General features: G+C 37.0%; 2 protein-coding genes across 4 annotated transcripts in view; one reads left to right on the top strand and one right to left on the bottom strand.

Annotated features, from left to right (window-relative positions):
* Positions 1-2,998: 2,998 nt before the first annotated feature.
* cmklr2 (chemerin chemokine-like receptor 2) lies at positions 2,999-8,572 on the bottom strand. Its single transcript, XM_051118252.1, has 3 exons — positions 8,358-8,572; positions 7,267-7,360; positions 2,999-4,598 (listed from the first exon to the last, which is right to left on the bottom strand). Exon 3 carries the CDS (start codon positions 4,595-4,597, stop codon positions 3,530-3,532), a length of 1,068 nt encoding a protein of 355 aa, XP_050974209.1. The 5' UTR covers position 4,598; positions 7,267-7,360; positions 8,358-8,572; the 3' UTR covers positions 2,999-3,529.
* A 3,364-nt stretch (positions 8,573-11,936) lies between these two features.
* Positions 11,937-14,859, top strand: part of LOC127170905 (disintegrin and metalloproteinase domain-containing protein 23) — a 60,655-nt gene continuing 57,732 nt past the window's right edge. For all 3 annotated transcript variants that reach the window (XR_007828422.1, XR_007828423.1, XM_051119230.1), the window contains exon 1: positions 11,937-12,164. Coding sequence is in view for 1 of the 3 variants with exons in the window: in XM_051119230.1 (XP_050975187.1) it covers positions 12,083-12,164 (82 nt within the window). In the remaining 2 variants the exon portion in view is untranslated. The remainder of the gene's footprint in view (positions 12,165-14,859) is intronic.

Genomic DNA, 14,859 nt, shown 5'->3' with positions numbered 1-14,859 from the left:
TTCATCAAAAAACATCATTTCTTTACGACTGGAGAAAGAAAGACATGATCATTGTGGATGTCAAGGGGGTGAGTAAATTCTTTGTAAATCGTTGTTATGGAAGTGGATTTCTCCTTAAAGACTAAATAAGGCAAGATTTGTTGATGTGAAAGTATTCAACGATCCAGTTGTTGTTCAAGATTTATTTTTGGCACATAATTTGTAGGAAAAATACGGCTTCACACACCTAAAAAAACTGATTTGTTCAGCTCAGAAATCTAGTCTCTATTTTGTTGCCAGATTTCAATCAAGCCAATGTAATGGAATTTTCTGCATTTGGTTGCAGAATTCACTGGCGAAGTCTGCAGCTAACAGTCTGCATTGTCTGGGTCACTTTTCCTTCGAGCATCGCTAAAGTTCTGTGGCATGATGGCTTTTGTACAGTTTTGAAAAGCTACACAAAATGTGCAGTAGTAAATGATAATAATACTTTGCATGGTAAGACAAATAGTCCAGTGGCTCAGCTTGCTTCATTGTCACAAAATGGTGCTTTATTTATTAGTTATTCTAACCTTTAACCCATTACCTGACCAGCCACAGCAACACTTATAACATGGGTTTGGGGACGGGACTATCTGTTTGAACAATCAGTGGTAGGTGTTTGAAAACCTTGGTTTCTCAAATTTCTTACTTGGTGTGTAAAAAATTAATAACTTCATCTTAAAGAATAAATTAATTTATTCTTGTTGCACTGCACACACATTCTTTTTCACAAGGATGAGGACATGCAAACTCTGAACAGATGTAAATCTTGTCTCCGTATGTGGTATGAATACAAATGTGGGCTTTAGTGCCTCTTCTCTAGAGTGCAAAACACAGTCTGCTTAAGTTTTGTTTGATTTTAAGAGTCTACTGGCTCCTTGTGAAAGCACATTTTGTAAGTAGTGTATTTTGTCATTCAAAATATCTCTGTTTTTTCTTACTGGTAAACCCACTGTTGCTCCTGCCCTATTTCTAGCTTCGTTCCTTGGCTTGTGTTTTGGGAGTTTGGCTCTATTCCTTCCTCCTTTTTAAATCTGGCTAACAGCGAATGATTGTGTAACGCCACAGCAACAAGCAAAGGGGAACCCACAGTAAACTGTTGTGTGGATTTATTCACTAAACTGTTTAAAAAAAGAATGTTTTTAAATGTAATGAAATGTTTAATTCTTTAACTTGATTACACAAAAAATTAGGCAAAAGTGAAATTTCTCAGTAGCATCATCAGTCCCAAATAAGCTTGATAAAAACAACATATGGCATTTTAGGCATCTGTGGTGTAACTTTGGCCTATTTATTTTTCAAGCTTCGTCTTAAATAGTGATTATTTTAAGGTATTAAGGGATAAACATGCAAGAACTGAGTGTGGAAAACTGGGGCCGGATTCACAAAACATTCTTAAGAAAACATTTCTTCTTAACTGCCATTTTCTTCTTATTTTCTAACTTAAGAACAATTTTTGGGAATACAAAATATTCTTAACTTTTTTCTTAAGAATATTCTTATCTTTTTTCTTGTTCTTAAAGGAGAAGTCCACTTCCAAAACAAAAATTTACATATAATGTACTCACCCCCTTGTCATCCAAGATGTTCATGTCTTTCTTTCTTCAGTTGCAAAGAAATTGTTTTTTGAGGAAAACATTTCTGCATTTTTCTCTATACAGTGGACTTCTATGGTGCCCCAAGTTTGAACTTCCAAAATGCAGTTTAAATGCAGCTTCAAACGATCCCAAATTGGTTGTAAACGACCCCAGCCGAGGAAGAAGGGTCTGATCTAGTGTAACGATTGGTTATTTTCATTAAAAAAAAAAATAATAATAATACAATTTAAATACTTTTTAATCTCAAACACTTGTCTTGTTTAGGGGCACCATATCAGTCCACTATATGGAGAAAAATCCTGAAATGTTTTCCTCAAAAAACACAATTTCTGAAGAAAGAAAGACATGAACATCTTGGATGACAAGGGGGTGAGAAAATTATCTGTAAATTGTTGTTCTGGAAGTGGACTTCTCCTTTAAGCTGGTCACAATGAAAATAGTGTGTGCGCTTATTATGATTATTAGGGCCTAATCTGCAAGAAGCGCAAAAAGACAATCCTTGAAGTGAGAGTTTATCAGTGCGTCTTGCCGTCTTCAGCCATGTATTCACTAAAATAAAGACTGTCATTTTCTTCTTAAGAAAAAAATTTAAATGTTCTTAAGAACATATTTGAGAACTTATTAGGAATTTTTCAAGAATTGCACTTAAGAACATTCTTAAGAACTTAAGAAATTTCTTATCTTATTTCTTAAGAAGATGTTCATGAGTCCAGCCCTGAATTATATCTGGTCATTGTTTAAACATGTGGGAGTTTCTTTGTATGCTTTAGTACGAAAGTAACGACGAAAGTAACGACAAAAATATACATATGTAAACAGTGTTGCTCTTATTTCAATGGAACTGTTACTTTGTGTTCCTCAATGTATAGCAACTGATGACTATGGTGCTCTTAAGGAAAGCACTTAATCTATGTATTAAGTGTACTGTCAATTGCTCTAAAACAATAGGCTACGTTTTTACCAGTTCTCTGATTTTTTTGTACTTCTGTCAGCTACTTTTTGACTTTTATACAGTATGTTTCTAGTAAATAAACAGAACTAAATTTTCTAAGTTTTCTGCATTCTCTCGTTTTGATGAATCATCATACAAGTTGGACCTACTCTATGTGGTAACAATGTGAGCTGCCCTATAGCACATGATAATGTTGATTACCACAAAAAAAAATATTCTGAATCATCACTTCCATAAAAAAACGAGCTATAGTGAGTCACAATAGACATGAGGTCAGTTTTTGGAGGATATAAAAACAGAAATGTGAAGCAAGAAATGTTTTGTTAACTTATGTGTTAAAACGTCATTTCAATTTTATAGTTGTTTACCAGCAAAGAGTTTAGAAAGCACACAAAACTTTAGTAATTTTCACAGTAAAAACATGTTAATATGCCTGTTGTTTACGTATTGTGGCTATACTATTGTTTATTAAAGATCAATCCCATTCACTTACATCCACTTACATTATAAGTTCTTCACTGTAACCTAGATTTTTATAAAGCAGTATAATTCTACAACATAGCATTAGCAAGTTTATTGATACAGTGGAGTGCATTCAAACAGCACAATAATAAGTACAATGAATCAAACAGCTGAAATATCATTCATCAATATTACTCTCAGAGATGTTCAGAAATACTTTGTGAAGAAAAGTATATTAATTCCTTTCATATGGTTACAGGTGTAACTATATATGATTTTTACTGTAGATTTTTTTTAATTGCACAGCATATAAAATAGATGACACATTAATTACATATTTATTGTAATGTGCTATATAAAGAATGAAAGCCAGCATTTCCCAACCAGTTTATCAAAATCTATTTTTAATCCAGTTGGAGCTCTAAAAGTTTCTTTAAAGAAGAAAGCTCAAAGTTTTTTTTGAGTGCAGGTGCATGTGGGGTGATCGCTGAGCTTTTCAGACGGAGGAGTTGGCCGTAGGTTCATCACGAGAGCAGCTGGGCAGTGCTGAGTCTAACTCAGTCGCAGACACAGACTGACTCAGCTCCCTCAGCGAGCTCTTGGTGAATTTCAAACACGACGTCTTTATCAGCTTCCGCGCCTTCTTGGTAAGCAGTACGTACAGAATCGGGTTGACGCAGCTGTTGAAGAAGGCCAGGCTGGTGGCGAGCGGGAAGCCCACGATGAGCACGGAGTGCAGGTAGATGGTGTGATGCATGCTCAGCTCCATCAGGCTGAATGTGTGAAATGGCACCCAGCACAAGAAGAAGGCAAGAATCACGGCAGAGACGGTTCTGGAAAAGCTAGACACACGTACCGAGTCGGACTGGCGCATCTTAATAGCCAGCATCACGCCGCTGACGGTGATGGTCGCAAATGGAAGCAGAAAGCCCACGGTGGTACGGAGCGACACCATCGCAATGTGTCTCATTGCTATAACGTGCCTGCTCTCCTCGTGAAAGTTATTAAAGCACACAACCCTCCCGTTATGCTGGACTACGTCACGGAATATCAGGGCCGGACTGCTTAAACAGCACGACGTGATCCAAATCAGCGCACACACCCACCAGGACCTCCGGACATTTCTATATCTTTCCGACCAGTTCAGATGGACCAGTGAGATGTAGCGATCCAAACTCAGGACGGTCAGAAACAACACGCTGGCGTACATGTTCATGGTGCACACGAATGAGTTCAGCTTGCACATTGTCTTCCCAAAGAGCCAGTGAAAATCTCGCAGCACGTAGTCAATGGAGAATGGCAGGAACAGCACAAACACAAAGTCAGCGATGGCCAGATTTTGCAGCCAAACACTGTTCACGGTCCGTTTGCTTTTGAAGGCAGTAACCCAAATGACCATGCCATTCCCAATTACACCCAGAGTAAATGCCAGGCTGTAGATGATCACTGATATGATGTGAAGAGCTTCTCTCTGAGTGTAGCCTCCAGCCTTGTCCTCCCCTAAATATCCATAGTCCATGTATTCAGTGTCATTTACGTAGTCTGCGTCTTCTTGGGCCATCATTCTATAGACAAAACAGGAAAGAAATATCATCAAGATATCTTTAATATTTATTGATTAAATGGAGACCAAATGGAGATTTTTGTGTAAAGGTCATGTTTTTATCAAACATTTTTTCTTAACCACTCCCCTCCCATGCCATTGGTTTGTTAAACATTTAGCCCCGCCCCATTCTCACACCATTGGTTGAGCCAATGCTACTGTGTCGGCCTGCTTGGGACGTTCAAGCAAACAGACAATCTAGGCTCATTCGAGAAACATGCCTGTAGTGATATTTTTGTGAAATAACATAACGTTGCTTCTTGCACGTTTTGTGACACTTTCAAAGCAAAATGTCCAGTGAGTGACGCTAAAAGCGCTTTCATTTGCAAAACAAATAAATGTGAATTCTGCAATGTTTTATTACGTTGGTTGTTGTATGCGCTGTAAAATTTTTAAAACGCAAAAGTGAGTGGCGATAGAAGGTTAATGCTTTAATGCGTTTGAAAATAACTTGGTACCTACACTCTGTTCCTGGAGGGATGCAGCCCTGCAGAGTTTAGTTCCCACCCTGCTCCAACACACATACTATGCAGTCTTCAAATAAGCCTGAAGGACTTGATTAGCTAGATCAGGTTTAATTAGGGTTGAATCTAAACTGAGGCTGACACCCCTGCTGTAAACCCTACCCTAAACCTAACTAACAGCATTAACAAAAGCAATTGTGAGATAAAAATGCATTTTCTCTAGCAACCATGCTATTTTAGCTTGTCTTTGAACTCTTTTATCATGAGTTGTATTCACAAGACTTATATATTGCAAATGCTATGCTGTACCAGGTGAGCTTTTGTGCAAGTTTACTATATCAGAAATGCATATTTTGAAATGTATTAGTAATAAAAAAATAAATGTTGGTGTTTTACTGCCTCTACTGTTTTACTGTTTTTGCAGTTTTGCAAAAATGTTGGCAGAGGCACATATTTCCAATTGCTTATCGTTTTCAAAACGGAGCAATGTTTTGATAGCACCATGGAGTGTTTACCCTTTTCATGGGAATGAGGGTACAAATATTTTACTTACAGTTGACAGTACCTTCACTGTAATACTTTAAGTATTGACCTTTACTTAAAGTGATAGTTCACCAAAAAATGAAAATTTGCCCATTATTTACTCACCCTTTAGGCATCCTAGGTGTATATGACTTCTTTTTTTCAGATGAAACCTATCGGAGTTATATTTAAAAAAAAGTCCAGCCTCTTTTAAGCTTTCTCATGGCAATAGGCGGGAGTTTCTCATCAACAGGCCAAAACAAGTCCAATAAAGTGCATCCATGCAAAATGCCTCAAACGGAGGGTGAATAAAGACCTCCTGTAGTGAATCAATGTGTTTTTGTAAGAAAAATATCCATATTTAAAATGGAATAGTCACTTTAAACTAGCTTGCACTCACTGTTGCACTCACTACACGGAAGCAGCTGTTAGGACGTCGGCGTTGCACATGGGCCTCTGGGTCTTGTGAAATCCATTGTTTGTTTACAGGAGCAAAGGAAGCAAAGTTTCCCTATTTTACCAAAGGAAAACCAGTCTCCTCTTGGCTTATATCCAAAACCTATGACATTCTTCTTTACAAATCTTCGTTTTATACTTCTAATTAATGTTTTGTTTTGGTCACTTTTGGGTGGTGGATGCGCATTTACCCGAAGCAGCGTATTTGTCTTACAAAAACGCATCAATTTGCAACAGGAGGCATTTATTCACCCCCCGGGGCAGTTTGAAGCACTTTTTATTATGGATGGATGCTATATTGGATTTGGTTTGACCTGCTGAAGAAAAACACCCACCTATCGCCATAATAAAGCTTGAAAGACCCAGGACATTTTTTAATATAACTCCGATTGGATTCGTCTGAAAGAAGGAAGTCATATACACCTAGGATGCCTGGAGGGTGAGTAAATAATGGGCTAAACATTTTTGGGTGAGCTATCCCTTTAACAAAAGCAAATGTGAGATAAAAATACATTTGCTCTAGCAATCATGCCATTTTAGCTTGCTTTTATAAGTCTTTTATTATGAGTTGTGTTCACAAGACTTGTACCAAGTACTATATATTGCAAATGCCATGCTGTACCAGGTGAGATTCTGAGCAAGTTTACTATATTAGAAATGAATATATATCAAATTGTATTAGTTTAGAAGTAAAGTAATAAAAGTTGTTGGTGTTTTACTGCCTCTAGGTTTCATTTCATTTCATCTCAACAATGTTTCAAACTCATATGTACCAAAACAGTCTCCAGTCAATTACATTACATTAATTACATAATTGTTTTTAGCTCAGTACTTTTACTGTGTGTCAACATCTGTCTCATTTGCAACTATTCTTATTCCTTCTAAGAGATTTTAAGACTTTAAAGGAAGTTGGTACATGGTCAAAACATAACAGATCTCCAATAGTGATTAGAGAGCCACACCTGAGCAATACGATTTTCCTCTGAGAATCACACATAAGTGTTTTAACAGACACGCACAGAGAGTCTCTCTACTTTATGTCTACAAGATGAAAATTTTAAACATGTTGTTACAATGGTATTTTCTCTGAGTGGGCCTATATCGGAATTGATCCCAGACTTTTGCAACTATCATGGTGCCTCAGTCCACACACACTCTTTGAAAGACATTTCAGAGTTAGAGAATTACCTGAAAGCGTCCTGCTCACAGACTTCAATTCCTCTGCAAGAATTCCTGTGTCGATTTCACAAAAAGACTTGAGATATCCCTGATGGGTGTTTCCCTGTTATTGTTCCCAGAGCAGAAGGAGAGAGAGGGAGAGAGAGAAAGAGAGGTATGAGTGAAAAGAAGGGATGTGGACAGAGTCTGGCACTTCCACACACACACACACACGCACACACACACACACTTTTGTCCCTTAATAAAATCACTCCTGTGTTTTGTTTTCTGTGCTGTCAGGGGAGCTGGGGGTCTGTGGTCAGAGTTCTCCCAGCATGCGTACAGAGAGTTTTTATGATTCAGCTCTGTCACTAACTCACAAACCTCTCAGTCTACAGGAATGTTTCACTGCAGGATCTTTCCATATGTGTTTCCAGGGGACTTTATGATCCTAGTAATGAGAGAAGTATGAAAATTCTCTCTGGAAATGTGATCTGTTAAGAAACGTGACTGCAATTATATGATGGGGTCAACACAAATCAGCTCATGTCACAACTGAGCTGTCATTGCATGCAAATAGTGCAATGAGCAACAGATTAAATTATAGAGTAATTATGCCACACGGCTGCAGAATGAATCAAAACATGAGCAATAAGGGCAGAGATGTTTTTACAGCCTGCCCTGCAAAATGGGAACCAAAATTGGAAATAAAAAAGGTTTTATGGTGTGATGACATTGAAGCTTAGTCTCTCAAAGAACTTTTTTCACTTGTAGTCCTTTACAAAACAACTATGACAAAAAAACAAAAAACAAAAAACAAAAAACAAAAAGAACAAAAAATAAAATCCATAAACTAACATCGAATTAATCTAGACTTACAAAACTTTTAAAACTCCTAAGCATCATAAAGTTCAGAAATGCTTTGTTATAACTTAAAATGACACAAAAACAACGAATGAAGGACTTTCACTGTGTAACGAGCGTAATTAATAATGCATTTAGTGCCTCTGTGGTAACTTCCAATTAACGGGAAAACGTTTAACAGTTCGTAACCAGAATACAGTTTTATAATTACCAAGTGAAATAAACTAAAATATACTGTAATAAAAACGTCTCCATACCTTGTTTGTTGTCGAGGATGTTGTTCGATAGAGTAGGTCGCAACCCCCAGTTTACGCAAATGCTTCTCCCATTTGCTGGAAGCTGTAAAGCCGTGTAAATTGTCCTCATATACTAACAGTCGTTTGGTGGAGACTTTTCACGCAGTCTCGAGAGCTGGTAAATGGACTAAATGTCCGACGCTACAAAGAGACAACTGTGTGCACACGTCCTCTCTCTCTCTCTCTCTCTCTCTCTCTCTCTCTCTCTCTCTCTCTCTCTCTCTCTCTCTCTCTCTCTCTTTCTCTCTCTCTCACTCGCGCTCTCAATTGGCCAATGCGAAACAAATTAATGCATTTTCTTTTGATAGAAATGCATACTTCAGTTTAGCAAGAAGACATTAATTTGTGACAGTGAATTGGTTTATAATAATACATAAATATATAATAAATAAAACATCCTGAATAAAATATATCACAGTTGCTACAAAATATTATGCAGCACATCTATTTTCAACATTGATACAGTACGAAATGTAGGCTTAAGAAGCAAATCAGCATGTTAGAATGATTTCTGTAAAAGCATGTGACACTGAAGACTGGAATAACGATGCTGAAAATCGGTTTTGCATCACAGGAACTGATTACATTTTATTAAAACAAAAAAAACGAGTCCTGTTCACAACCAAAAAATGTCTCTGTTATTACATTACCTGCTATAATATGATTTAAACCACCATTTTATTTGCCATATTTACCTGAAGATATATTGTACACTCAGAAAACCTGTCTTTACCCATAACTTAAAGTAATAATATGTACCCTTAAGGTGGTCTGCTCTAAAATACTAATATGCACTCTTTAGGGGTTAAGAAGGTACCTTTTGAGGGTACTTGGCAGTGACAAGCTGTAAAGACTTCTAATCTCTTACATTAGTAGATAGTACAACAGTCTGACCCTTTACAGTTCAAATGCCCTACATATGTCTGTGGTTGTAATCAGCTCTAATCTTTGCAGTCTGTCAGTACACAGTCTAAGATCTATACATCTGGGCAACCACTGCCCCCTGCTGCAGTTCAGTGTGGCTTAACATGAACAGGATGTATGTGCTATTTAATTCCAACCTTAAGGGATGCCTGTGAGTCATTTCATTGGCATAGGAACTAAAGATGAAGAGCTAAATTTAAACATCGTTTAAATCATTTAGTACATCGTTTTTCATCAGATATATATACCACACTATAGACAGACTTAAAAGTCTGGTGACGAAGAGATGTAAATGTCCGGCAGGTAAGCAGAGCAGTTTTGCTGTGACTTGTTTTAAATCATGTATTGTATTTAAATGATCTGCGTGATCATTCGTCATTGATGATGATGAATGTGGCTTCTGAGAACATGTAAGTAAATGGTCTGTTCTTTGGAAATAAGGTCAGTGCAGGCATCTGAACCTGGAAGGAAGGGGCTGATTAAGGGTAGTGGTTTAAGGCAGTCGACAGAATCTGAATGCTGAAATCTCAAGCTGATCATCCAGGATCTGTTTCAGCTGTTGCAGTGGCTCCACTGGGGTCTCATAATTTCTAACAGGATGTCCTGGAATGTTATAATGTTTGGGACGGACTGTAAAAAAAAACAAAACCACAAGATAAACATTATTAAGCAGGAATGCATTATTTGTGTATTCTTTCATATTAAATTAAATTTTAATTTAATCCTTTCAACATTAGCTGTTGTTTTCTTGCATATTTGACCTCTGGTATAATAATTAATTGAAACCCACTCAAAATCATTGTTCAGATTTACAATGACCAGAAAAGTTTAATTCTTTAAAGGTAAAGTTACACATTTCACATAGGAGTATGCATACACATTGATTTCACTGCCTACATTTAGAATACTATCCACATTTTCTTATGGGCAAGGCTTCCAGTTTATTATCCGCTATAGGGAAATAATGAGAAGAATAACAGCATGCAGTAAATGGTAAAACTGTTTGCACTACAAACCAGTGTGTTCATAATTAAATAATATGGTAAGACACAACAATTTGCAATATCAAGCAGCAAAATGGCTGTTTTGTACAGCTAAAATTAGCTGGACGTGAATGAAAACGGAAGCCAAACCCATAAAATTCACAAATGGCCACACCCACTCTTACGTGAAAAAAGAAGTGGATAAGAATCTCATAGCCGAAGTATGATTAAATTTAAAAATATCTCATATACATATCTTATTATGTGCATATTAAGTAACCTTATTATGCCTTTTGTAACCTACACAATAATGCACATTTTATACATCTGATTAGAGAAAACTTGGGTTATAAGTTTATACATATTTCTGTGTACATGAATGTATATATATATATATATATATATATAGTGAATAAAGGTAAAGGTAGACACTTTTTGAACATTGGTTATTATAAAATACAATGCCAAATGACTTAGACTCACAAAAATATCCTACTAAATATCTGCACTCCATTTAAAAAAGATATTTTAATTACAATAATATTAACATATTGTATTACATTTATTCATACACCCCAATTCACCATTGTTCATACTGGAACACATTTATTGTCAAAGTGGGACATTATTATTTTTTTATTATTATTATTATTATTATTATTATTATTATTATTATTATTATTATTATTATTTTTTTGCTTTTTAAGCATTTCATTTATTAAATGCATGCCAGCAAACTGTATTTTTTATTCACTGTTTTAATTTTCTCTGATTTACATCTTTCCAGATTGCTGATCTGGCCTCTCCATCCCTTTCCCTTTACTGTCCTTGTTAACTGCCATTGGATTCAGCTAACAAGCTTAAATATAACACATAGTTTTAATATTGTAGACTGCACTTTAAAAGGGCAAATTCCCCATTAAAATTACATAAATAGTTGTCTCAATAAGACACCATCCCAGATGACCCATAGACAGTTAACAAACTGAAATAATCTCAGCATTCTTGTCCCAAAAAAGGACAAGATTTTAAATCCAATCCATTGTTGCAACAAGATACATCACAATCACAAATAAGATTCTATTCATTATAATACTGAATTAGCACTATTTCAGTGAAAGGTGATTACAAAGTATTGGTTGAATACACTTAAATTAAAATGCTACTTTTAAATGTTACATTTTTTATTTCTAAAATGTTTGTTAAACGACTTTAAATCTATGTAATATTGCAAACTATGCTGTAGCCTAAATTCAAATATTCTTATATTTTTGTCCATGAATTTTAATTTCCAGCCTGTTTTAAGTAACCAGTATCATAATTTGAAACAATAGTTGACTTAAAATATTTAACTCAACCAGCTGGGTCAAAATATCCCAGCAAGTGTTCTGTCCAATATTTACCCAGCACTGGGTTGCCAAATAACCCAGAAATTGTTGTTTTTAACCCAACAGTGTATGAACTGCGTGCAATACATGTAGTCTTATGTATGCAATAGTTATAGTTCCATTGCATACATAGTTGCATATATTTTAATGTACTTTATGCTAATAAGTGTAGACATAGTAGATCAGCTGGTACAGTGGGCAGGGCAACCTTGTGGGCAGATGCACGGCACCTGCGCGGGCGCATCATTATCTGGAGCGTGTTCGCGGAGATCACGGGCTGGCCACCGCCTTCACTCGCTGCAGCATCAGGACCATCAAGGACAATGAGCCCCGAGCGAGTCACCGCATCCATACGTTAATCTCACGCTATTCCAAAGACCAGCTATGAATCATGTATGTGATAGTACTTTCAAATCTGCTCGCCTGCATCCTCGCTTCCTGTCTCCAGCAGTCCGTGGCGTCAGCGTCAGCCGGTACGTACTTAACCTTAACTGAATCACTTTGTATTGAACTTGTACTTTCCGCCAGTGCGGAATCTGCTTGCTGCGGTGGGGGGTTATAAAGGAATGTGATGTGCTTGTGTGAGTGTCCGGTTTGGGATGTGTTCTGCGAGTTGTGCTTGTGCAAGGGCATCCTGTGTGAGCATGCGGAGATCAGCAGCGGCGCAGGGAGCACAGTGTCCTGAGAGGGACAGAGACATGCATGCAAATACAGCTTTAACGTGGCTCTGCTACTTGATATGGTCTGAGCTCACAAAGAACACTGCAGATGTACAAATGCGTCTGTTTCTTGCTGTACTGTAACAATTATTCAGTCTTTAGCCCATCACAAATAACATATCAAATAACAATTGTTTCTCCTATACTCTTAAAAAAAAAAAGGTTCCAAAAGGATGTTTTTGCAGTTATGCCGTAGAAGAAGCATTTTTGGTTCTCCAAAGAACCTTTTAGTGAACAGTTCCTAAAAGAACCATTTTGAAGAACATTTTAAACATCTAAAGATTATAAACAACCTTTTCTGCATTTGAAAGGTTCCGTGGATGTTAAAGGTTCTTGACTTTTAGGAGTGCAGATAGGCAGCAAAATGAGACTATTGCTCAGAGCCTGGAGTGTTATGCATCTTATTTTGAGAAACTGACTTTAGTAATCTTCCAGAAGAGATTCCAAAAATATCCCAGCAAGTGTTCTGTCCAATATTTACCCAGCACTAAGTTGCCAAATAACCCAGAAATGGTTGTTTTTAACCCAGCATTTTTTAGAGTGTATGAACTATGTACAATACAAGTCTCAAATGTCTCAAACTCTGCTCAAGAAAAGCACAGAAAGCTCAAACACTTCTCAAAAGATTCTTAAATGTAATATATATATATATATATATATATATATATATATATATATATATATATATGCATGAATGAAATGAAAAAATTACAAAAATTAAAATGAATAGCATTATGAATATTATTGCACAGGTGTGCCTTAGGCTGGCCACAATAAAAGGCCATGCTAAAATGTGCAGTTTTACTGTATTGGGGGGGTCCGGGGGATTCGAAAACCAGTCAGTATCTGGTGTGACCACCATTTGCCTCACGCAGTGCAACACATCTCCTTCACATAAAGTTGATCAGGTTGTTGATTTTAGCCTGTGGAATGTTGGTCCACTCCTCTTTTATGGTCCACTCTCGTTTCCAGAAACTGGAACACGCTGTCATATACACAGATCCAGAGCATCCCAAACATGCTCAATGGGAGACATGTCCGGTGAGTATGCAGGCCATGCAAGAACTGGGATGTTTTCAGCTTCCAGGAATTTTAGATCCTTGCAGCATGGAGCTGTGCATTATCATGCTGCAACATGAGGTGATGGTCATGGATGAATGGCACAACAGTGAGCCTCAGAATCTCGTCACTGTATCTCTGTGCATTCAGAATGCCATCAATAAAATGCACCTGTGTTCGTTGTCCATAACATACACCTGCCCATACCATAACCCCACTGCCACCATGGGCCACTCGATCAACATCGGTGACATCAGCAAACCGCTCGCTCACACATCGCCATACACGCCATCTGCCGTCTGCCCTATACAGTGAAAACCAGGATTCATCCATGAAGAGAACACCTCTCCAGAGTGCCAGATGCCATCGAATGTGAGCATTTGCCCACTCAGATTGGTTACGACGACGAACTGCAGTCAGTTCGGGACCCCAATGAGGACGACGAGCATGCAGATGAGCTTCCCTGAGATGGTTTCGGACAGTTTGTGCACAAATTCTTTGGTTACGCAGACCGATTGTTGCAGCAGCTGTCCGGGTGGCTGGTCTCAGACGATCTTGGAGGTGAAGATGCTGGATGTGGAGGTCCTGGGCTGGTGTGGTTACATGTGGTCCACGGTTATGAGGCTGGTTGGATGTACTGCCAAATTCTCTGAAACGCCTTTGGAGACGGCTTATGGTAGAGAAATAAACGTTCAGTTCACGGGCAACAGCTCTGGTGGACATTCCTGCAGTCAGCATGCCAATTGCACGCTCCCTCAAAACTTGCAACACGTGTGGCATTGTGCTGTGTGATAAAACTGCACATTTTAGAGTGGCCTTTTATTGTGGCCAGCCTAAGGCACACCTGTGCAATAATCATGCTGTCTAATCAGCATCTTGATATGCCACACCTGTGAGGTGGATGGATTATCTCGGCAAAGGAGAAGTGCTCACTAACACAGATTTAGACAGATTTGTGAACAATATTTGAGAAAAATGGGGGCAAAAACAAAAGTGTTGCGTTTATAATTTTGGTCAGTGTATATAATTTATATAATTAATAATGAGTTAAATTAATGAAAAATGTAAAATGAATAAATACACATACATATAATTATATATAATTATATTCAATTGAACTAAATTAATTAGTTTGAGTCTGGTATTTATTTCTTTATTTCTCAGATGGAATTGTTATATATATATATATATATGAAATATTATATAATATAAATGAATATATATATATATTTATATAAATATATATTATATAAAACTATATATATGACAACATTTTAATAGTATATAAAAATACATATAATATATTATTAATTAATAATGCACCAACAAATAAGTCTTGTAAGACTTTAGATTAGGGACACATATTCACTATTACCTAAATAAACCTAAA

This window comes from Labeo rohita, chromosome 9 (assembly GCF_022985175.1).
Source record: "Labeo rohita strain BAU-BD-2019 chromosome 9, IGBB_LRoh.1.0, whole genome shotgun sequence".
NCBI classification, from domain to species: Eukaryota; Metazoa; Chordata; class Actinopteri; order Cypriniformes; family Cyprinidae; genus Labeo; species Labeo rohita.
Note: the sequence above shows the minus strand (reverse complement) of the source record. Positions and strands in the feature narration are given on the sequence as shown.